This window comes from Chiloscyllium plagiosum, unplaced genomic scaffold (assembly GCF_037043375.1).
Source record: "Chiloscyllium plagiosum isolate Xiang-an unplaced genomic scaffold, Cpla_swu_hap1 HiC_scaffold_48, whole genome shotgun sequence".
Classification (NCBI taxonomy): Eukaryota; Metazoa; Chordata; class Chondrichthyes; order Orectolobiformes; family Hemiscylliidae; genus Chiloscyllium; species Chiloscyllium plagiosum.
The window spans coordinates 5,722,850-5,745,973 of NW_028270186.1; the positions used below are offsets into that span (position 1 = coordinate 5,722,850).

The 23,124-nt window shown below is 48.9% G+C and overlaps 1 protein-coding gene across 1 annotated transcript in view; it reads left to right on the forward strand.

The window, feature by feature from the left end:
- Positions 1–23,124, forward strand: part of LOC122543051 (rho GTPase-activating protein 25-like) — a 45,592-nt gene that overhangs the window by 6,506 nt on the left and 15,962 nt on the right. The window contains exons 2-3 of the mRNA XM_043681248.2: positions 9,103–9,302; positions 12,294–12,381. Of these exons, the coding sequence (XP_043537183.1) occupies positions 9,103–9,302; positions 12,294–12,381 (288 nt within the window). The remainder of the gene's footprint in view (positions 1–9,102; positions 9,303–12,293; positions 12,382–23,124) is intronic.

Consider the following 23,124-nt stretch of genomic DNA (forward strand, 5'->3'; position numbering starts at 1 on the left):
GATTCCCACAGCTTCCTTTCTCTGGACTTTATAAACAAAACACGTACTTTGGTAGAACGTGGGTTCATTGATAAGACCGCTGTTTGGTGCCCGTCCCTAATTGCCCTTGAACAGAGGGCAGGGAAGGGTCAACCACATTGGTGTGGGCCTGGAGTCATGTGCAGGGTAGAGGGGGCAGATGTCTTTCCCTGAAGTCAGGACATGGGGGAATAGAGGGTGGACAGGGTGTATTTGTTTCTGGCAGTAGGTTTGTAGTCACTATGATGGAGATGTCTTTCATCTTCCAGGTGGCTAGGAACCGGATTAGGAATTGCACCAGTTACGGTGCAGGGTGGGGTGGAATTGAAATCCACAGCTCCAGAGCATTGGGCCTGGTTATCTGGATGTTGTCACCATGTTCCTCCCTGGCCCTCTCAGGTCTAAAGCATGTTTTCCTGCCCCCATGCGATAGTCCTGCTGACTGCAGCAAAGCGAATCTCCAATGATTGCTCACCGTCTTCCCCATCTGAAGGTGAGCATTGTCATAACACCTTGGAATGCCCTCTGAGGAGGTATGGGGGCTCTGGAAGAGTTTGGGCGAGTGATGGAGGGAGGTTTGGTGACTCTGAGAGACCTGGAAGGTGGAAGAGGGCTGCGTTTCTGCTCAGAACGACGAGTCGGTATCAGCTAGCAACTGAGCTAGGAGGGCATGGACTAGGGGTCATGTTCTGCTGTTCAGGGTCTTAGTGAAATCAGGGTCACTTGACACAAAGCCATCCAATTGGCCTTTGGCTGTGAAACGTGGAGCTTGCATTTTGGCAAATGCAGATTTTGGAGAGGGGTGAGGGAGTAGTGCCGGGCTCCCATTTTTATCTCTCAGCATCCCCCGCCCCCCTCAGCCCACAAGCCTCATTCCTGAAGAAGGGCTCTGGCCTGAAATGTCGATTCTCCTGCTCCTCAGATGCTGCCTGACCTGCTGTGCCTTTCCAGCACCACACTCCTCGACTCTGCTCCTGTGTTGACCATCTCTTGCTAGCCAGAATCCAAAAACACCAAGAGAAATTGCTGGAGCAACTCAGTGGATCTTGGCAGCATCTGTGGAGAGCAAGAGAGACAGAGACAGTGTGAGAGAGAGAGTGAGAGAGAGAGAGAGACAGAGAGAGACACACACAAACAGTGTGTGGACAAAGAAATGGGAAATGGTCAGTCAGGGGGGAATCAGTAGCTACTAATGGGGGCCATGGTGACCAACAATGGCAGCCTGTTTGAGAACAAAAACAAGGCTGTGTGTGTGTGTGTGCGTGTGCAAGAGAGAAAGAGAGGGGGAGAGAGTGAGAGTGTGTGTGTCTGTGTAGGGGGTGGTGGGGAGCGGTAGGTGGGATGGTGGTTTGGGATAAGGACCTGGAAGACAGTGTCCAGGCCTACAGAGAGAGACAAACACACAGAGCACTGTGTGCACTCCCAGCTGAGTCACACACATATTGGTGATACTGTCACATACAACATGCACTGCCAGAAATAACCCCTTCTCCTCCCCCCCCGCTGGGTCAAGATATATCACAGGAAATCAGCCGAACAGATGTGAGGGGGTGTAGGCAGGTTGAGGAGCTGAGAAGATGAAACTCAGGTCACATCATGCTTTTAAAAAAAAAGACTTGTGTTCTCAAAGGCCTTTGCACAGGCAGCAAAAAATCCCAAAGCATTTCGAGTCAGAGAGGTCTACAGCACAAAATCAGGCTGTTCAGCCCATTGAGTCTGTCCTGGTCCAGAAACAAGCACCTCGCTGCTCTAACCCTATTTCCCAGCACTTGGCCCATAACCTGGCCATCACAAGTGTACACCTCAACTTTCTCGATGTGATGGAGGTTTCTGCCTCTCCCACTCTCACAGGCAGTGAGTCCCACCACTCTCTGGGTGAGATATATCTCTCTCACATCCCCTCGAAACCTCCTGCCCCTTAGCTTCGGTCTCTGGCCCCTGGTTGTTCATCAAGGGGGAATTGTTCCTTCCTCTCATCACTGTCTATCGCCCTCAGCATGTTATCCATCTCCATCATGGTGTGTATTCTCTGCTCCCATCTCCCTTGGACAGACATCCCACTCTTCGAGGGTAAAACAGGCCCAGTCTTTAGGGCAGCACGGTTGCTCAGTGGTTAGTATTGCTGCCTCACAGCACCAGGCACCAAGGTTCAATTCCACCCTCAGGCAACTGTCTGTGTGGGAGTTTGCACATCCTCCCTGTGTCTGTGTGGGTTTCCTCTGGGTGCTCCAGTTTCCTCTCAGTCCAAAGGTGTGCAGGTTTCAGTGGATTAGCCATGGGAAATGCAGGGTTACGGGGATAGGGTGGGATGCTGTCTGGAGGGTCAGTGTGGACTCGATGGGCTGAATAGCCTGCTTCCACACTGTGTGAGGCCAGCTCAGTGTGGTGTGGGGACTGGGGCAGCCCTGAGGTATATGCTGGGGAGTACAGGCTGTGGGGAAGGGGAACTGGGTTTCTCAGCCTCTCAGTCAGTGCATTCTGCTGCCTGACTCTGCTGAGAGCTTCCTGCATTACTTCCTGTTTTCCTCACAGCTCTCTCGCCCTTGCAGCGATGCACTCGTGCCACCTCTCAGCCTCACCTAGGGTCATGTTCAGGCTGCTGTAGGGCAGGGAGCAGAGTGCTGACCTCATCCTCTGAGCCAACACTGCCCTTCAATGACAGTGCTGCACTCCCACGGTGTGGCCCTGGGGATGTCAGGCAAGGTCAAGCCCTGCAACCCTCAAAGGGGGGATGTGAGTCTGTGTGTGTGTGTGAGAGTGTGAGAGTGTGTGAGCGAGTGAGCGAGTGAGTGAGACTCTCGACCTGCCTACTCAGTACGTGGTGCTAGCAGACTGTGTCGATCTCACTTTCCGATCTGGGTCTTGTGTCCGAGTTGAGGGAACCACAGGCCAGGGAGAAACCAGCTTCATGGTTTTGCAGCTATGCCTCTGGCCTGGGCTGGTATCCTGAGGTTGAAGATGAGTCACCAGCAGAATGCCATGCAGTTCCTTCTGTAGTCCAGGTGGGTAGTGGAGCACAGAGTGCAAAGGGAGCCAGGGTTAAAATCACAGACTGCCGACAGGGAGGGGAGCCTTGATCGATGCTTTGAAGGGCTACGACGTGCAATTCTCCCAATGTCTCCTTCACTTCTAAACACACAACTCTGCTTCATGAGAGGTTCAGGCCAGATCTTGGTGGAGTAGATGCGGGGAGGCTGTTTCCCCTTGTGGGAGAGTCTGGGACCAGAGGGTGTCGTCTCAGAGAAAGGGAGTGATGAGGAGGAGTTTCTTCTGTCTGAGGGGAGTGAAGCTGTGGGATTCTTTCCTGCAGAGGGATGGTGAGGCTGGGGGGTCTATTCAAGGCTGAGACAGATTTGTAATCAGTGAGGGGGAACGAAGGGCTGTGCGGAACAGGCAGGAAAGAGGAGTTCAGGAAGATCATTTTAGCCCCAATCTCAGTGAATGGCGGAGTCGACTCGATGGGCTGAATGGCCTCCTGCTGTTCTCATGTCTTATGGACAAAAAGAACAGATGGAGTTCACTCCCCACTCTAAACCTGCCTTGGACTATCCCCTGAGTTGACCTTATCAGTCCATTTCCCTGTCTCGATGGTGTACTCTTTTGTGACTGAGAGAAAAAGGACGCAATTCATCCTCAAGGGGAAATCTTCAACTGACGGTCAGTTTCGACAGGGCTGTGTGGGTGGGTGACCCTGACCCTGAAGGGAACTCAGAGGTTGCAGAATAACTTTGCTGGGTGTTACTACTGAATAGACCAACTCCAGTCGAAAACAGGACAAGGGGTCAAGAGAGAGTGCTGCTGTTCGAAGGCACACTTGACGGCTCTGTCAGCTCAAGAGGAGACAAAGCAAGCAGCTGTTCATGGAGATGGCTGTGCTCTCAATAAGAATGCCATGTCACTCTGTGTTAATGAGAACCAGAGACTTTGAAACCTCTCCTGAACTTTGCCATTGAACAATGGAACCAAGTCGTTCAGACACATCCCAGACCGTCTCTGAGCACTGCAAAGTCATTCTCCAGGACAAAGTGGGATGTCAGATACTTTCACACAACGTCTGCTGTTCTTATTCCCTCATGGGACATGGGGGTCACTGGCTGGGCCCAGCATTTCCTGCCTGTCCCTCGTTGCCACCTTGAGAAGGTGGGCGTGAGCTGCCTCCTTGGAGCTGCTGCAGTCTGTGTGTTGTAAGTTAATCCACAATTCCCTGAGGGAGGGAATTCCAGGATTTTGACTGTCACACTCCTGTTTTCCTGGCGATTCAGCTCTGAACAGATACTGCAAACGCCTTACAGTTTGTAACGGCTAGGGTTCACATCTTGGCTTTCTGACAGATCCACCTTTCTCCTTTTGTCAATCAGACGAGCATGAATTTCAGAAACAAATCACTTCCAAACTCTGGCCCTTTTTCACTGGGTGGGGAATGAGCTGCTCACACAATGCACTCAATCACCTCTTCATTCATGTGAAAGACTGCACCATCTCAAACTGAATGCAACCACTTCTGCCTTATTTTTCACACCAGTACGATGAGCTGTTCTGATGTGCCTTTTTACTCAGCATTCCAAGGGACACTGCTCTTGCTGGTAACAGTCAGTTCCATCATGTAATGTCAGTCCCACAACCTGACAATGCCAGGTACAGAGGGGATGGAACCCAGTACGGAGGGGATCATTCCCAGTACAGAGGGGATGGAACCCAGTACGGAGGGGATCATTCCCAGTACAGAGGGGATGGAACCCAGTACGGAGGGGATCATTCCCAGTACGGAGGGGATGGAACCCAGTACGGAGGGGATCATTCCCAGTACAGAGGGGATGGAACCCAGTACGGAGGGGATGGAACCCAGTACAGAGGTGATCATTCCCAGTACGGAGGGATGGAACCCAGTACGGAGGGGATGGAACCCAGTACGGAGGGGATCATTCCCAGTACAGAGGGGATGGAACCCAGTACGGAGGGGATCATTCCCAGTACGGAGGGGATGGAACCCAGTACGGAGGGGATGGAACCCAGTACGGAGGTGATCATTCCCAGTACGGAGGGATGGAACCCAGTACGGAGGGGATGGAACCCAGTACGGAGGGGATCATTCCCAGTACGGAGGGGATGGAACCCAGTACGGAGGGGATCATTCCCAGTACGGGGGGATGGAACCCAGTATGGAGGGGATCATTCCCAGTACGGAGGGGATGGAACCCAGTACGGGGGGGATGGAACCCAGTACGGAGGGGATCATTCCCAGTACGGTGGGGATCATTCCTAGTACAGAGGGGATCATTCCCAGTACGGGGGGGATGGAACCTAGTACGGAGGAGATCATTCCCAGTACAGAGGGGATGTAACCCAGTAGGGAGGGGATGGAACCCAGTAGGGAGGGGATGGAACCCAGTACAGAGAGGATCATTCCCAGTACGCGGGGATGGAACCCAGTACAGAGGAGATCATTCCTAGTACAGAGGAGATCATTCCCTGTACAGAGGGGATGGAACCCAGTATGGAGGAGATCATTCCCAGTACAGAGGGGATGTAACCCAGTATGGAGGGATCATTCCCAGTACGGGGGTGGGGGGGGGGTGGGGGGGTGGAACCCAGTACAGAGGAGATCATTCCTAGTACAGAGGGGATCATTCCCAGTACAGAGGGGATGGAACCCAATACGGAGGAGATCATTCCCAGTACAGAGGGGATGAAACCCAGTAGGGAGGGGATTGTTCCCAGTACAGAGGGGAGCATTCCCAGTACAGAGGGGATGTAACCCAGTACGGAGGGGATGGAACCCAGTACAGAGGGGATGTAACCCAGTATGGAGGGGATGGAACCCAGTATGGAGGGGATGGAACCCAGTATGGAGGGGATGGAACCCAGTACAGAGGGGATCATTCCCAGTACGGGGGTGATGGAACCCAGTACAGAGGAGATCATTCCCAGTACGGGGGGGATGGAACCCAGTACGGAGGAGATCATTCCCAGTAGGGAGGGGATGGAACCCAGTAGGGAGGGGATCATTCCCAGTAGGGAGGGGATGGAACCCAGTACGGAGGGGATCATTCCCAGTACGGAGGGGATGGAACCCAGTACGGAGGGGATCATTCCTGGTACGGAGGGGATGGAACCCAGTACGGAGGGGATCATTCCCAGTACGGAGGGGATGGAACCCAGTACGGAGGGGATCATTCCCAGTACAGAGGGGATGTAACCCAGTACAGAGGGGATGCAACCCAGTACAGAGGGGATGGAACCCAGTACGGAGGAGATCATTCCCAGTAGGGAGGGGATGGAACCCAGTACGGAGGGGATCATTCCCAGTACGGAGGGGATGGAACCCAGTACGGAGGGGATCATTCCTGGTACGGAGGGGATGGAACCCAGTACGGAGGGGATCATTCCCAGTACGGAGGGGATGGAACCCAGTACGGAGGGGATCATTCCTGGTACGGAGGGGATGGAACCCAGTACGGAGGGGATCATTCCCAGTACGGAGGGGATGGAACCCAGTACGGAGGGGATGGAACCCAGTACGGAGGTGATCATTCCCAGTACGGAGGGATGGAACCCAGTACGGAGGGGATGGAACCCAGTACGGAGGGGATGGAACCCAGTACAGAGGGGATGGAACCCAGTACGGAGGAGATCATTCCCAGTAGGGAGGGGATGGAACCCAGTACGGAGGGGATCATTCCCAGTACGGAGGGGATGGAACCCAGTACGGAGGGGATCATTCCCAGTACGGAGGGGATGGAACCCAGTACGGAGGGGATGGAACCCAGTACGGAGGTGATCATTCCCAGTACGGAGGGATGGAACCCAGTACGGAGGGGATGGAACCCAGTACGGAGGGGATGGAACCCAGTACGGAGGGGATCATTCCCAGTACGGAGGGGATGGAACCCAGTACGGAGGGGATGGAACCCAGTACGGAGGTGATCATTCCCAGTACGGAGGGATGGAACCCAGTACGGAGGGGATGGAACCCAGTACGGAGGGGATGGAACCCAGTACAGAGGGGATCATTCCCAGTACGGAGGGGATGGAACCCAGTACGGAGGGGATCATTCCCAGTACGGGGGGATGGAACCCAGTATGGAGGGGATCATTCCCAGTACGGAGGGGATGGAACCCAGTACGGAGGGGATGTAACCCAGTACGGAGGGATCATTCCCAGTACGGGGGGGATGGAACCCAGTACGGAGGGGATCATTCCCAGTACGGTGGGGATCATTCCTAGTACAGAGGGGATCATTCCCAGTACGGTGGGGATGGAACCTAGTACGGAGGAGATCATTCCCAGTACAGAGGGGATGTAACCCAGTAGGGAGGGGATGGAACCCAGTAGGGAGGGGATGGAACCCAGTACAGAGAGGATCATTCCCAGTACGGGGGGATGGAACCCAGTACAGAGGAGATCATTCCTAGTACAGAGGAGATCATTCCCTGTACAGAGGGGATGGAACCCAGTATGGAGGAGATCATTCCCAGTACAGAGGGGATGTAACCCAGTATGGAGGGGATCATTCCCAGTACGGGGGGGGGGGGGGTTGGGGGGGTGGAACCCAGTACAGAGGAGATCATTCCTAGTACAGAGGGGATCATTCCCAGTACAGAGGGGATGGAACCCAATACGGAGGAGATCATTCCCAGTACAGAGGGGATGGAACCCAGTAGGGAGGGGATTATTCCCAGTACAGAGGGGAGCATTCCCAGTACAGAGGGGATGTAACCCAGTACGGAGGGGATGGAACCCAGTACGGAGGGGATGTAACCCAGTACGGAGGGGATGGAACCCAGTACGGAGGGGATGGAACCCAGTACGGAGGGGATGGAACCCAGTACAGAGGGGATCATTCCCAGTACGGGGGGGATGGAACCCAGTACGGAGGAGATCATTCCCAGTAGGGAGGGGATGGAACCCAGTAGGGAGGGGATGGAACCCAGTAGGGAGGGGATCATTCCCAGTAGGGAGGGGATCATTCCCAGTAGGGAAGGGATCATTCCCAGTAGGGAGGGGATGTAACCCAGTACAGAGGGGATGTAACCCAGTACAGAGGGGATGGAACCCAGTACGGAGGGGATGGAACCCAGTACGGAGGGGATGGAACCCAGTACGGAGGGGATAATCCCCAGTATGGAGGGGATGGAACCCAATACAGAGGGGATCTATCCCTGTATGGAGGAGATCATTCCCAGTACAGAGGGATGGAACCCAGTACGGAGGAGATCATTCCCAGTACAGAGGATGGAACCCAGTATGGAGGGGATAATCCCCAGTACGGAGGGGATGGAACCCAGTACAGAGGGGATCTATTCCTGTACGGAGGGGATCTATCCCCTGACAGAGGAAAATCAATCCCAGTTCAGAGGAGATCGATCCCAGTACGGAGGGGATCATTCCCAGTACAGAGGGGATCATTCCCAGTACAGAGGAAAATCGATCCCAGTACGGAGGAGATCGATCCCAGTACGGAAGAGATTGATCCCAGTACGGAGGGGATCATTCCCAATACGGACGAGATCAATCCCAGTACGGAGGAGATTGATCCCAGTACAGAGGAGATTGATCCCAGTACGGACGAGATCGATCCCAGTACGGAGGGGATCATTCTCTGTATAGAGGGGATCATTCCCAGTACAGAAGGGATCTATCCCCTTACAGAGGAAAATCAATCCCAGTATGGAGGGGATCATTCCCAGTACGGAGGGGATCATTCCCAGTACGGAGGAGATTGATCCCAGTACGGAGGGGATCGATCCCAGTACGGAGGGGATCGATCCCAGTACAGATGAGATCAATCCCCTTAGAGGAAAATCAATCCCAGTCAGGGGAGATGTAGGAAATGTGACCCCAGTATGTCTGAGCACTTAAGGATAGTCATGTCAAACTTCTCAACTTTATTTTCTTCTTTTTCTACTTTGTAAAAAGAAAGGTTTTGTACCTCGGGTGGTGCTGGGAATGGGGACATTGTAGAGTTTTCGCTGTACTCCTGTACTTGAGTATGTGACAGATTGTGGAACCCCCTCCTGGAAGCTGGGGATGAGTGATTGAAAGTTATGTTTTGTGATTTGTGTTTGTTTGCTAACTGTTGCTAGGTCGATCAAAGAGTGTGATGCCAGGTGAACACTGTGCTGTGTCACACAGATCATCATCACCCAACACATTGGAACGTCCCGTCAAGTCAGGCTGGTTGAAGAAACGGAGGTCACTTGTGAAACAATGGCACCAACGCTGGTTTGTCCTTCGGGGTGTCTATCTATGTTACCACAAAGAAGAGGAAGACGGAAAGCCACAGGTACATCTGATCGGGAGCAGTTAGTCACTGTGCTGCTCCTCACGAGAGAACTGTCCGCTTTTTGGCAGCAGTATAATCACAAGAAACTGAAACAGGAATAGTTGGAAATACTCAGGAGGTCAGGCAACTGTTATCGACCACACCAAACCCCCCTCCAAATACATTCAGGGGATAGCCTTGACCCAAACTTGTCCTTATCTTAAAGGAAAGTGCCTTTAAGGCAGTGCATTCCAGATGCAATTTGATTGGTCAAGCTACCAGGTTGGAAGGAAAGTACACTTCATTTGTACCCCATCAAATATATACAAAAGTAAAAAATACCTTAGAATAAATGACCTCTGCTGGGAAATGTAACAGTAACTGTTCCAATATAGTCACTTCCTATAAACACACCCTTGGCAAAGGCAAATTCAGTAAAATAGATTGTCTCACATGGGATTTTCCAGTCCATGAGGAAAGAACATCAAGAGAAAACTGAGAGGAGAGAGAGCAAGAGCGAGATATTCTAAAGTTTCCAAACCCCAGCTTCAGGACCCCAGAGGCAACTGCAACTGCAAAACTGAAACTAAAACCTTGGTTCTGAGGGAGCTTGACTCCACCCAGTCAGGCTGCTTCTATAGTTCCAACTTTTAAAAAAATTACCCAAGGCCTCACAAGTTGCTTCTGTTATTGGAATCAAATGGACAGCTCGGTTTTAAGACCTTGCTTTAAAAAAAACAGGAAAAATTACACCTTTTAAAGCCATAATATTCTCACTCAGCATGTGTGAGTTAACGCTTTCAGTCAGTAGATTCTCCATCAGATATGACAGCGGTGAGGAAAACGTTGGTACTTAAGCTAAAGGTGAGGTTGGGGGAGAAGGGAGTGTTGCGTGGATACGTGGAGGTGGAGCTCAGAAAGAGAGATGTGAAAAGGGGAGGTAAATGAGGGAATTATTGACGGTAACTCAGGTAAGAAGAGAAGCTGACTAAGTGATGATGGGAGCTCAGAATTATAGAGAATGGGTAATCTGTTCTGAAAGCAAACCATGAAATGTGCTCCTTGGTCCCAAGAGTGGGTGTCAATGGGTTAGCTGAACGCAATGCAACGCATGTCATAACAAGACTGGGTTTGGGGATGGGTAAGATCAGTACAGAAAGATTCCATCAAGTTCTCCAGTTACTGAACTCAATGTCTTAAATTCTATAGAAGGCTGCAGGGTCCCCACCCGGAAAAGGAGATGCTGTTTCTACATCACTGGAGCACTGCAGCAAGCCTGAGACCGACATGTTGGTCAGGCAGCATGGGTGCTGTGTGGACAGAATGGAGCTGCTCTGTGGATTGGTTGCTCAGTGGGGATTTTGTTTACCCTGTGTAGAGGAGACCACATTGTGAGCAGTGAGTACAGGAGGTATTTCTGCTGCCTTGGATTGGGAGGAGGGAGAGGGTCACAGCCTGTGCTGTCAGAGGAGAAGGTGCCGTGGGGATGTACTGGCAGTAGAGCAGGATTACTGAAGAAGGGCTTATGCCCGAAACGTCGATTCTCCTGCTCCTTGGGTGCTGCCTGACCTGCTGCGCTTTTCCAGCAACACATTTTCAGCTCTGATCTCCAGCATCTGCAGACCTCACTTTCTCCTCCAGGATTACTGACAGTGCTGGCTGGCCAAGGGCCTTCACTCAGTTCACTTCCAGTCTGTGCGTGACTGCACCCCAGCTGAACGGAGTCCATACTGTGAGGATCAGCATCAAACAGCAGTCACTGCCTGGTGCCTTTGGAACGGGAGGTCAGCATTTTAAAGCCCCGTTCCATGGGCAGATGGGCAGAGTCTGACAGATTGTGTAAGAGGCTGAATTTGGAACATGGCTGTGTTATTTAGCTGAACTGCACTGTCTGTCCCCAGCCGAGAGAGAGAGAGAGAGAGAGGGGAGAACGAGACACAGTCCACACTTTTCAAGGGGAGGGGAATGGAGGCAAATTAAATATCATCATGAACTCTCACAACAATGGGGCAAGGCACACCTCAGTTCCTCTTGGAACGTCACCTCAGCCACAGTCCAAGTGATGCACACAACAGGAGCAGGCCATTCAGCCCTCAGAGTCTGTCCTGTCATTCACTGTGATCATGGCTGATCATCCACACAGGCTCCTGCTCCCACCTCCCCATCCCGTTTCAGCCCTTTTCTTCCAAGGAATTACATTGGACCCTTTCTGGAAATACTCTGGCATCAACCACTCTCTGTACCAGAGAATCCCACAGGCTCCCCGCTCTCTGGGTGAAGCCATTTCTCCTCAGCTCAGTCCCACCCTGTATCCTGAGACTGTGAGCCTTGGTTCTGGATCTCCTGGTTACTCAGCAACATAACTCCCTGAGTTTATGCTGGTGACTCATCTTTGAATTTATAGGTTTCTACCAAATGCTACCGGATTCTTCTAAACCCCAGTGCAGATAGTCTGAGGGGTCAGTGTGGGGAACCATCACTGCATTCCCATCGTGACTGGAATAGCCTTCCTCAGGTAAGGAGACTGAGTGTAATCCTCCCAGCTCTCCATTCTCAATGTTACAGAGGAGAAAGACTGCAGGTGGAGGGTAAGGGTTAGACGATTCAGCAATTTTCCTAGTCACATCTCCCCAGAGTAGAATTGGAAAAATGATCCCTCACTGTTCACCAATGTCATGTCAGGCTGCAGACACAGCGTGATCTGGGTGATCTGTATCCTGCAGACACAGCGTGATCTGGGTGATCTGTATCCTGCAGACACAGCGTGATCTGGGTGATCTGTATCCTGCAGACACAGCGTGATCTGGGTGATCTGTATCCTGCAGACACAGCGTGATCTGGGTGATCTGTAACCTTTCCCCAGGGTCAGTGTCATTGAGTGGGTGGGGAAGCATCGCCTTGGCACTGCTTTGGTCTTTTGTTAATCAATCAGAGGGATATTGTGACTGCAGGCTCTTGTTATTTATACACAGGGACTGGGTGATGCAGTCACTAAATCTGTGTCTTTTCCAGGGCTACATTGTGCTCCAGGACTGCAAGGTGAATGAACTACCAGCTAACCCGGATGATCCAGGAAAATTCCTCTTTGAAATCACTCCAGGTATTGTCTCTCTCTGTGTCAGAAACCCCTGTGTACATATTTCCCCCCACCCTGCCAATTCACTCTCCCAGCTGGGAGCTCTGGCCATCTCGGAGGAACATTCCTGGGCAGGGACAGGAAGGTGAGGTGAGGGGGAGGCAGGCAGGTCTGAGCATCCCCCATTGTGGCCCATTGTTTGGACATGGAGCAGACCCACAAAGGGGTCTCTTCACAAGCCATCAGCCCCCACCCAATCCCTGTCAGTGATAGATGGGTTCAGCATCAGTCCCAAGGGGGCCTTGCCCCTCTCAGTGCTACCTGGCAGCCCACATTGCCACTGCATCTTCATCATGTAATGACACCCCGACGTAGCTAGCCACAGCCAAGTGATCTTACAGGGAACGGGATAAGATATTGTGAAGCAAAATACGGGTAAGGTGAGGATTGAGCATGGGTAAATCGACCGTTTGGTTAATTTAATCACCCGCTCATCATTTGTTGTGCAGAGTGAAAATTTATTTTATTAACACCCAGTTTACTCTCCACCCTTAACTCAGTGACTAAAATACAATAACTTTATTACTAAAATAACACTTAAGATTAAACTAAATTATTTCTAAAACCTATTTAAAATTCTAAACTTAAAAATTAAATAAAAATTAAAAATAATTTCAAATGTAATTAAATTATGTCTAACGGAGGATCTATAAAAGTCCTAAGAGTCCATAAAAATTATTGAGCCCTCCACTACCACCTGATGAAGGAGCATCGCTCCGAAAGCTAGTGCTTCCAATTAAACCTGTTGGACTATAACCTGGTGTTGTGTGATTTGTAACTTTGTCCACCCCAGTCCAACACCGGCATCTCCGAATCATAAAAATTCTCAACAGTTGAAGGGTCAAAGACAACACAAGGTTTGTGATGGTCCGTGCAAATGTTTTACACTTTTCAGCCCCGAGGGCTTTCATTGTTTTTCATTGTTTTTCTCATACCATTTCCCCCAGGCTCCCATCACAAAACCATAAAAGGATACTATCGATCCCTTGGTAAAAGTTACCATTTCTTCCTCCAGATGTTTATATTTAGTAGTCTTCTCTTCCCATGCCTGTTTGAGTGAGTTTATTTAAGTATCTGATCTAATCCTCACATCTATCACAATTACTTGCTGTTCCTTTTTAAAAATCAAATCCACAATCCATAGTTTCCCTTCTTTGCCTTTTATCCGCGGCTCTATATACGTTGTCCATCCCTTTGCTTTGACATACTTTGTTATTTCCACTGCTATCCTGTTATGTCTTTTAATCCTCATATTTTTAACAAAAGGGCACCAGCCTGAAATATGTGCCACAGTTTCTGTGATACATTACCATCTCCTGCAATGTTTAATATTAAAAGGCCTTCCGTAGTTCAATGACGCTCTGGTTGGGAATAAAATTGAGTTGATTACTTTAGATGTCTTCATATATTGGATTTCTTGTAACCAATTATTGGAAATCCAGTCTTTTTAAAGTGATGGATGCCTGCCCCTTGACATGGCAGAGCCATCCATTTTTGCATTTCAATATCTCTCCAGTCGTTAGAATGCTTACTGCTGTATTCCTCAAGGAGAAAGTGAGGACTGCAGATGCTGGGGATCAGAGCTGAAAATGTGTGTTGCTGGAAAAGTGCAGCAGGTCAGGCAGCATCCAAGGAGCAGGAGAATCGATGTTTTGGGCATGAGCCCTTCTTCAGGCCCTCACCTTATCACCTTCACCTTAACCTCCTTCCACCTATCGCATTTCCCAACGCCCCTCCCCCAAGTCCCTCCTCCCTACCTTTTATCTTAGCCTGCTGGACACACTTTCCTCATTCCTGAAGAAGGGCTCATGCCCTAAACGTCGATTCTCCTGTTCCTTGGATGCTGCCTGACCTGCTGCGCTTTTCCAGCAACACATTTTCCAGCTGCTGTATTCCTCAAGCCCATTATTCATACTTTCATTACCCTCTATTTCATCCAATTTGCTCATTAATTTGTGGATTCCAGATTTCTTTTAAATTATTTAGTTTCCTTAAGTTTTGCATTTTAGATATAATACTAGTTCCCTCGAAAGAAAATGAGGCATGTAAAATTTCATCCGAGGAATCGTACAACATCTCGAGATTTCTTAAAATAGCAATTGGAATAAAGAGAGATAATTTAGTTAGCCCTAACCCACCATCACAATTTTTAGTATATAATCATCCATCCGTGATGGATTGTGGGACATGTAATATTTCCTTAACTGTGTTTTTAATTAAAGTGTCTAATTTATTGAAATAATTTGGGGATGCTTCGGATAAAATAAGGTAATAATATAACCTGGGGATAAAATACGACTTTACAATTTCAAATTTCTGTACTGGTTTTAAAAAGACTTTCTTGAGATTGCCTGTCCAATCTCCAAATTGCAACTCCCAGTGGGATTGGCTAATCCCAATCCATGGGTCAATTTTAGCCCCTAAATATTTATCGATTTTACCCGGCTCTATAAACTGTATTAGTCCATCGTTAAGTTTCCAGTATGGCCTATTATTATAAATAAACGTTTTGTTTTTATAGACAAAATAAAATCCTTTTGTCTTTTTGACATTCACCTCCAAACCAGTGTTCCTACAAAATCTTTCTAAGAGTTTTAAATTATAAGCCATCCCTTCATATGACTGACTAGCCAATGCAATGTCGTCTGCAAATGCCAGGGAGGCAGAGTGGTGACTTGAACCATCTGGTCCTAAAAACAATCCCTTTTTACTCTCTTCTATCGTACTAATTAGAGGGTCCATTATAATATTAAAAAGTATTGGTGACAGTGAGTCACCCTGTTTAACCCCTTTTTAAAATTTTTATTGGATTAGTTTTACAATTAAAACCTTCAACCACTGTTGAATTATAAACTTATAATTAATTTAATAACTTCGGGAGGGAGCTGTACTCTCTTCAGGGCACTAGCTATTAATTTATGTCCCACTGTATCAAAAGCTTTCGCCAGATCAACAAAAACTATCACTAAATCATTTTTGTTTCTCTTGGCCCCATGAATGATATTTTCGAGAATCTGAATATTCTCCTCGCAGCTCGATACCCCAGTGAGAAACCGCTTTTGTCGTTTACTTAGTTCTATTGCCTTACGCAATCTCTAAGCCATTATTTTAGTGAAGAGTCTTAATAAAATTGGCCCTATTGTGATAGGTTGCCAATTGTTAACATCCTTTAGCCCTTCTTCATCATTAACCTTAGGGATTAATACAGTCCTACTAACTTTCATTATTTCTGGGATCTTAGCCATTTTAAGCCAAATAGAAAATAATCTGGGTATAGTATTGTTATCTTTATTAAATATTCCAACCATATCCCTGAGTGACATCTGATCTGACCCTGCCGCAGTTTTCACGTCCATCGCCTTAATGGCCTGATTGACGTCTTCCACCGAGACATGACCGATCAGCATATCACCCAGGGTACCGTCCCCATTACCCCTGTATTTGGCTAACCCTCCTAAATTATTCTTATCGTTGGGAGTTGATAATCTTTCGTCAAAGTATTGTTCCAATTGTTCTTTGCTCAGGGGGCAAACATTTATTTGGGGCCCCCATTAGCATCCTTGCTAAATATTGCCTCTTAGTTTTATATAACATCAGAGTTTGTTTAAACACCCCTTTCTTCTTACTATATCCTTTCTTGGCGTTATTGGGCACTGTCTTAGCTTTCTGCCTATTACTATCTGAGCCACTATTTCATTTATTACTTTTATGTTTCTTTTTATTCTCCTTTCTAATATTTAAATTCTTAATTATCTCTTCCATAACAATATCACCTCCACTCATTCTTACCCATTTACTCTTACTAATCTTGTCCTCAATAATGTCCAATAATTCATTTAATGATTTATTACTTATTTCTACCTTCCCTATATCCTCACTTCTTCCTTATTATTTATCTACTTCCGTTCTTATCCCTTCAATATCCTTATCTATAACCCCCTCACCAAAATCCTTATCTTCGTTAATCTCTTTATCATTATTGAGGACCACTTCCTGATTACCATTATTACCCTGTCTGATGCTGAGACCAGGGCTCCCAGCTCTGAACTTCCTTCCCTGACCCTCTTCCATCTCTCCCCCTCTGCTCTCAGGCCTGACTGAAATCTGAAACTGAAGCACGACAGGCAGAGAAGAGACACCCAGGTCCTGGGCGTGCCTCAATGGTTTCACAAAGGCTGGAGTGGAGGAGGTTGAGAGGCGACCTTATACAACTTTATAAAATAACGGAGTTCACATTAACTTCATGGTGGGTGTCTTTTCCCTCGGGTGGGGGATTTCAAAACTAGGCGGCATGTTTTTGGAGAAAACAGACATAAGAAAGATGTGAGGGCAACTTTTTTTTTTACACGGAGGGTGGTTCACGTGTGGAATGAACTGCCAGGGGACGTGGTGGATGTGGATCCAGTTATAGTGTTTAAAAGATGTTCAGACAATGACATGAGCAGGAAAGGTTTCAGAAGGATCTGGGCCAGGAGCAGGCAGTTAGGATTAGTTTATTTTCGGATTATGGTCAGCATGGACTGGTTGGGCCGAAGGGTCTGTTTCCTTGCTGCATGACTCTATCAAAACAAGGCCAGTAGCTTGATGCTGAAAAAGGATAGGGCAGAGTCACACCGTGCTGTCGGGGATAGCCAGCCACAGGGAGAGACTAATCTCACCAAACACTCGACTGCCCATGGCCTCGAGCAGGACAGAGCTGGATACATCTCAGACTCTAGCCACAGCATCCTGCAATCACTCCTGCTCTCCCTTACTCTTCTCACCCGAAGGTGAGAACAGTGTCAGCTCCATGTGCTGCTTTTCAGTCGCTCAGCGGCTTGCTGTCGTTTTGTGGGCAGTCAGTTAGGCTAGACTCACAGAGACACACCTGGGCCGAGGGGGGAAAGGAGGGTCAATTCATTTCCAAACCTTGGAGGCTGGCTGCAGAGGTAGGACATGCACACGCACACATACACACAGAAGCAGGCATCCTGTCTGAGACTCCCTCTGACACAGGCAAACAAGCCACGAAGCATACTCCGAAACTGCACAGGATGTGGTCTCCGTGTGAAACGTTGGCAGCCTCCTGCTTCACAGAGAGTGGCCCTGTGGGAGGCAGTATGAAGGGGAACAGCTTGATGTGTACCACCAGCCCTCAGTGATAAGTCAACAGGAAAGGTATACCTCACTCACAGCAATGTTCCTTTCTCCGAGTCCCAGAGTTCGCAACAGGCGTTTGTTCAGGAGAGCTCCTCAACCCCCCCCCACCCCCAGCCTCAAACTGCTTAATCCTAAAGCAGATCCCTGTGTGTGTGCCTGAAATTCAGAGGGAGCACTTTCACTCCAATGGAAGGTGACAAGGCTCAGGGCCTTTCCCTGAGGTGGGTGGCTATGCCCTCTGAGTGGGCAAGCTGCAGAGCAAGGGTGGGCAGGAGGCAGGGGCATTTACTCAGAACCCTGGAGAGTTTGATGGAGACTACCAGCTTCTTAAATGGGTGCAGTGTGTGTGTGTGAGAGAGAGAGAGAGGGGGGGCTTTCAGTACACCCACAGCTCTGGGAGACCACATGGTGTGCTGTGGGATCCTCACTGCCTTCAGGTTGTCCCTCACTGTACAGGGGGGGTGAGCTCCTCTCAGGGAGAACCTCCCTCAGTATCAATCCATGCTGAGTGCACACAGACAGGGAAAGGCCAACCTTGAAGCCTGCTGTCCAGTTTACAATCACCATCACCAACTCTGCTGCTCTTTCACATTAATTCCACTTGACCCAACCATTCTCCATTCTCCCCTTGTGTTAGTGTCTCTGTCCTGAACATATACAATCACTGCTGAGAGCTGGCAAATGGACAAAAAGGACTTTGTCTCAAATTGTCTTTTTTTAAAACATTGGTTTCTCAAGCAAGGACTGTTATTAGAGTCATAGAGATGTACAGCATGAAAACAGACCCTTCGGTCCAACCCGTCCATGTCGACCAGATATCCCAACCCAATCTAGTCCCACCTGCCAGCACCCGGCCCATAACCCTCCAAACCCTTCCTATTCATATCCCCATCCAAATGCCTCTTAAATGTTGCAATTAACCACTCCCTCCACCACTCCCTCAGAGCTTCTCTCTGCTATTTTCTAATTGATTGGGGTGATTTTGTACTTTTGATTGTCTGGAATGCTGCACTTGTTCTTTCTTCATTTTCCTAACTGATGTTTCTCCTCAGAGTTTGTACTTATGCATGTGTACGTCTGCATCTAAGATGGCACCTTAATTGCTGACTTGTAAGCTTTCCACTGTACTCACATGTCGCAATAAAACTCATGCAATTCTAAACTGAGCCTTCATTGCTGTGCAGGGGAAAGATCACCCCAGGTTCACAGACCTCCTCCACCCACAGTGGGGACACAACCCAGCCCTCCATAGTCAATGGCTGACCCTTTGGTGCATGGATCCCAGCTCCATAGTGATGGGTATAAACAGTAGAAACAACTCCCTTTGTCCTGTTCCCAGCAAACCTATAACACCCCCTCCCCCCTACTCCCACCCTCCAAAACCAGCCTGAGCCCAGCCAATTGCCCTATTTATCCCAACTTGAGCATCAATAAATCAATCAAACACATCACCAAAGGATTAGCTTCTTAAAGGGGCAGTCCCTTTCTCTACACCTGTCAATCCAACAAACTCATCAACTGGCTGATGAGGGGGGGGGGCGGTGGGAACAGGGGTTTTACTGTAACCGAACCTTGAAAAGAAATAGAGCCATGGGACACTGTGTTGGAGGGAGATGATTGACTCCGGCTCCCGTGCTACCTAGTGGGCACTGTGTGCTGGCCATCTGGGACCACCTAAGTACAGACATCCCCCAGGGGGGGGGTCTGAGGTCCAGGTCCCAGGGGCAGAGCCAGAAGGAGATTTCCCCCCAGTAATCTGTAGCCCCTCCCTGCCCCCAGGTTCTTTTACCACTGGCCTCCCAACAGTGTCTCCATGAGCCCTGACCATCAGCGGCAGTTTCCAGCCCAAAATCACACCCAGCCAAGTAGTTTTCTGACCATGTGCTGTGGCTGATCGTTCCAAGCCCCTCACTCCCCACTGTGGTGGTTTTCCACTCCTTCCACTGACTCGAGGACATGAACAGCAGAGTTCAATGGAGAAATACACAGCTTCCTTCCTTCACCCTCTGGCAGGGTGACAGCAGTGTGTCCCATGGGGGTAACCTGTTCAAACAGCTGAGGGTGAAATGGAAAAACATTGGGGATGTGCTGTACTTAAATACATGCAGTATGTGAAACAAGGAAAATCAGCAGGGTAGGGCAGTTTGAAAATGTTGTGGGTATCACAGAGACGTGGCCGTAAGGGGATCTGTGCTGGGAACTAAATATCCAAGGATACACATCCTAACGAAAGGACAGGCAGATGGGCAGAGGTGGTGGGCCTGCCTTGTTTGTATGAGATTAAATTAAATCAATAGCAAGAAGTAATACGCAGACATAAAGTGGAGAATCTGTGGGGACAGAGTTGAGGAACCGCCGAGGGAAAAACACGCTGATGGGGGTTGTATCCGAGCAGTGGGCAGGAGGTGGGGAAGAAATTACATCAAGAGGTAGAAAAGGCAATGGAAGAAAGGCTGTATTACAGCAATGATGGGGTCCTTCGGTGTGCAGGTGAACTGGGAAAATCAGGTTGGAAGCAGATCCCAAGAAAAGGAATTTGGAATGTCCTTGTGATGGATTTTTGTTTAGAGCAGTTTGTGGTCGAGCCCATGAGGGGACAGACAGTTCTGGATTTGGTGGGGTGTCATGAGACGGACTGGATTAGGGAGCTGATGGTGAAGGTGCCCCGAGGGGACAATGACCAATAATATGATCAAATTGACCCTGCAGTTTGGGAGAGAGAAGCTGGAATCAGATGGGACAATATTACAGCTGAGTAAAGGAATGACAAGAACACCAGGGAATCAATTGGAAGGCGTGCCCCTGCAGGGAGGACATTGGAACAGCAATGCTACACATTTCCAGGGTAATACGGAAGGCACATCAGACCCATTCATCCCAAGGAACAGACTCAGGGTAGGACGAGGCAACCATGGCTAATGAGGGAAGTCAGGGGACAAGATAAAAACCAAAAGAAAAACATGCAATCTGGTGAAAGTTAGTGGGAGGCAAAGGATTGAGAAGCCTTTAAAAGAATAGTTAGAAAGCACTAAGGGAAGAGAAGGTGAAATATGAGCATATGTTAGCTCATAATACAAAATAAATTTGTTTTTTTAAAATATTTAAAGGTAAGTGAGAGAGGCAAGAGGGGAGATTTTAACCACTGGAATTTGAGGCTATAGAAGCAGCAATGGGAAACAAAGGTGTGGCAGATGAATCGATTAGAAACTTGGCATCAATTTTCACAGTGGAAGACTCCAGCAGCATACCAGAACTTCAAGAGTCAGGGGGCAGAGCTGAGTGTTGTGGCCAGCACTAAGGTGGTGCTGGGGAACTGAAACTGAAGCTGGATAACTCACCAGTACAAGTTAGACTACGCCCCAGAGTTGTGAGGGAGATAGCGGAGGAGATCGCAGAGACATTGGCGATGATTTTTCAGGAATCAATGGAGTCAGGGAGGGTCTCAGTGGAGTGGAAAATGGCCAATTTAAGACCCCTGTTTAAGAAGGGAGGGAAGCAGAAGATGGAAATTTATAGGCCAGTTAGCCTGACCTTGGTCATTGGGAAGATTTATTTAGGATGAGATTGTGGATTATTTGGTATTGCACAGTAAAATCGGATTGAGTCAACCTGGCCTCATCATCGGGAGGTCATCCTTTCAGATCTGTTTGAATTCTGTGAGGAGAGAGGGAGTAAGTTAGACAAAGGACAGCCAGTGGGTGTGATCGACTTGGATTTCCAGAGGGCCTTTGATAAGATGCTGCACAGGAGGCTGCTGAGTAAGGTAAGAGCCCGTGGTGTTAGGGGCAAGGTACTGGCATGGATAGAGGATCGGCTGACTGGCAGAAGGCCGATAGTGGGGAGAAAGGGGTCTTTCTCAGGAATAGCAGCCGGTGACTAGTGGAGTTCCTCAGGGGTTCAGTGTTGGGACCACAGCTATTCACGTTATACACCAACGATCTGGGCAAAGGAGCTGAAAACATTGATGCTGAGTTTGCAGGTGACACAAAGACAGGTCGAGGGACAGGTAGTGTCAAGGAAACAGGGAGGCTGTGGAAGGACTTGGACAGGCTGGGAGAGTGCACAAAGATGTGGCAGATGATATACAATGTGGGAAAGTGTGAGGTTATTCAGTTTGGTAGGAAGGATAGAGGCATAGACTCTTTTCAAACTGGGGAAAGGCTTCAGAAATCTGAAACACAAGGGGATTGAGGATTGCCTTAACATTAACTTACAGGGTCAGTGGGCAGTTGGGAAGATAAATGCAATGTTAGCATTCATTTCAACTGGGCTGGAATACAAGAGCAGGGATTTACTGCTGGGGCTGTCTAAGGCTCTGGGCTGACCACATTTGGAATATTGTGAGTAGTTTTGGGTCCCCTGTCGAAGGAAGTTGGAGGGGATACAGAGGAGGGTCACAAGAATAATCCCCAGGAGAAAGGGCGTGTCATGTGAGGAGAGGGTGAGGACTCTGGGTTTGTAATCGGAGTTCAGACAGATGAGGGGGAATGTGATGGAAACTGACAGGATACTGAGAGGTGTGGATAGGGTGGACATGGAGAAGATGTTTCCACCAGTGGGAGAGACTGGGACCCAATGGCACAGCCTCAGACTGAAGGGACCACCCTCTAGAACTGAGACAAGGGGGGATTTCTTCAGCCAGAGGGTGGGAAATCTGTGAAACTCTGGAGGCCAAGTCACTGAGTGTATTTAAGACAGAGATAGATAGGTTCCTGATGAGTCAGGGTGTCAAGGGTTATGGGGAGGAGACAGGAGAATGGGGTTCAGAAACATATCAGCCATGATGGAATGGTGGAGCATTTTCGATGGGTTGAATGGCCTCATTCTGGTTCGATGCTCTTATACAAACAAGAGTAGGATATTTGACCCCTGAAGCCTGTCCTGCCATTCAATCTGATCCTAACTGATCATCGATCTCAATAGCCTAATCCGCCCTCTTCCCCAACCCTGATCCCTTTCAGCAACAGCAGCTGCATCTACCTCCTTCTTAAAATCACAGTATCTTGGCCTCAACTGCTTTCTGGGAGAATGAACTCTACAGGTTCACCAGTCTCGGATAGAGACATCTCTCATCATCTCAGCGCTAAAGGTTTATCCTTTATCCTCAACCAATGACCCTTGTTTCTGGACTCGCCCAGCCATTGGGAACACCGTCCCTGGGTTTACCTTGCCAATTGCTCTCACTATTTTATAACTTCCTTTGAGATCCCTCCTCATCCTTCTGAACTCCAGTGAATACAGTCTGAACCGACTCAATCTCTCCTCAGACGATAATCCTACAGACCAGCATCTGGTAAGCCTCCACTGCATTCCCTCTCTAGCAAGGACATCCTTCCTCAGATAAGGTGAGCAAAACTGTACACAATATACCAGGTGTGGCTTTCCCACTGCCCTGTATAATTCCAACACACAATCTGTTCAGAACGACCAGAGACTACATCTGATGCACGTCATACAATTGCATCATTGTTCCTCTGGTGATGGTACTGAAGTCGCACAGTCCCTATTCTCACTGGATACTAACCGGTGTTATTTCCATTTGCTGTTGAGACTGCCAGACTGTCAGAC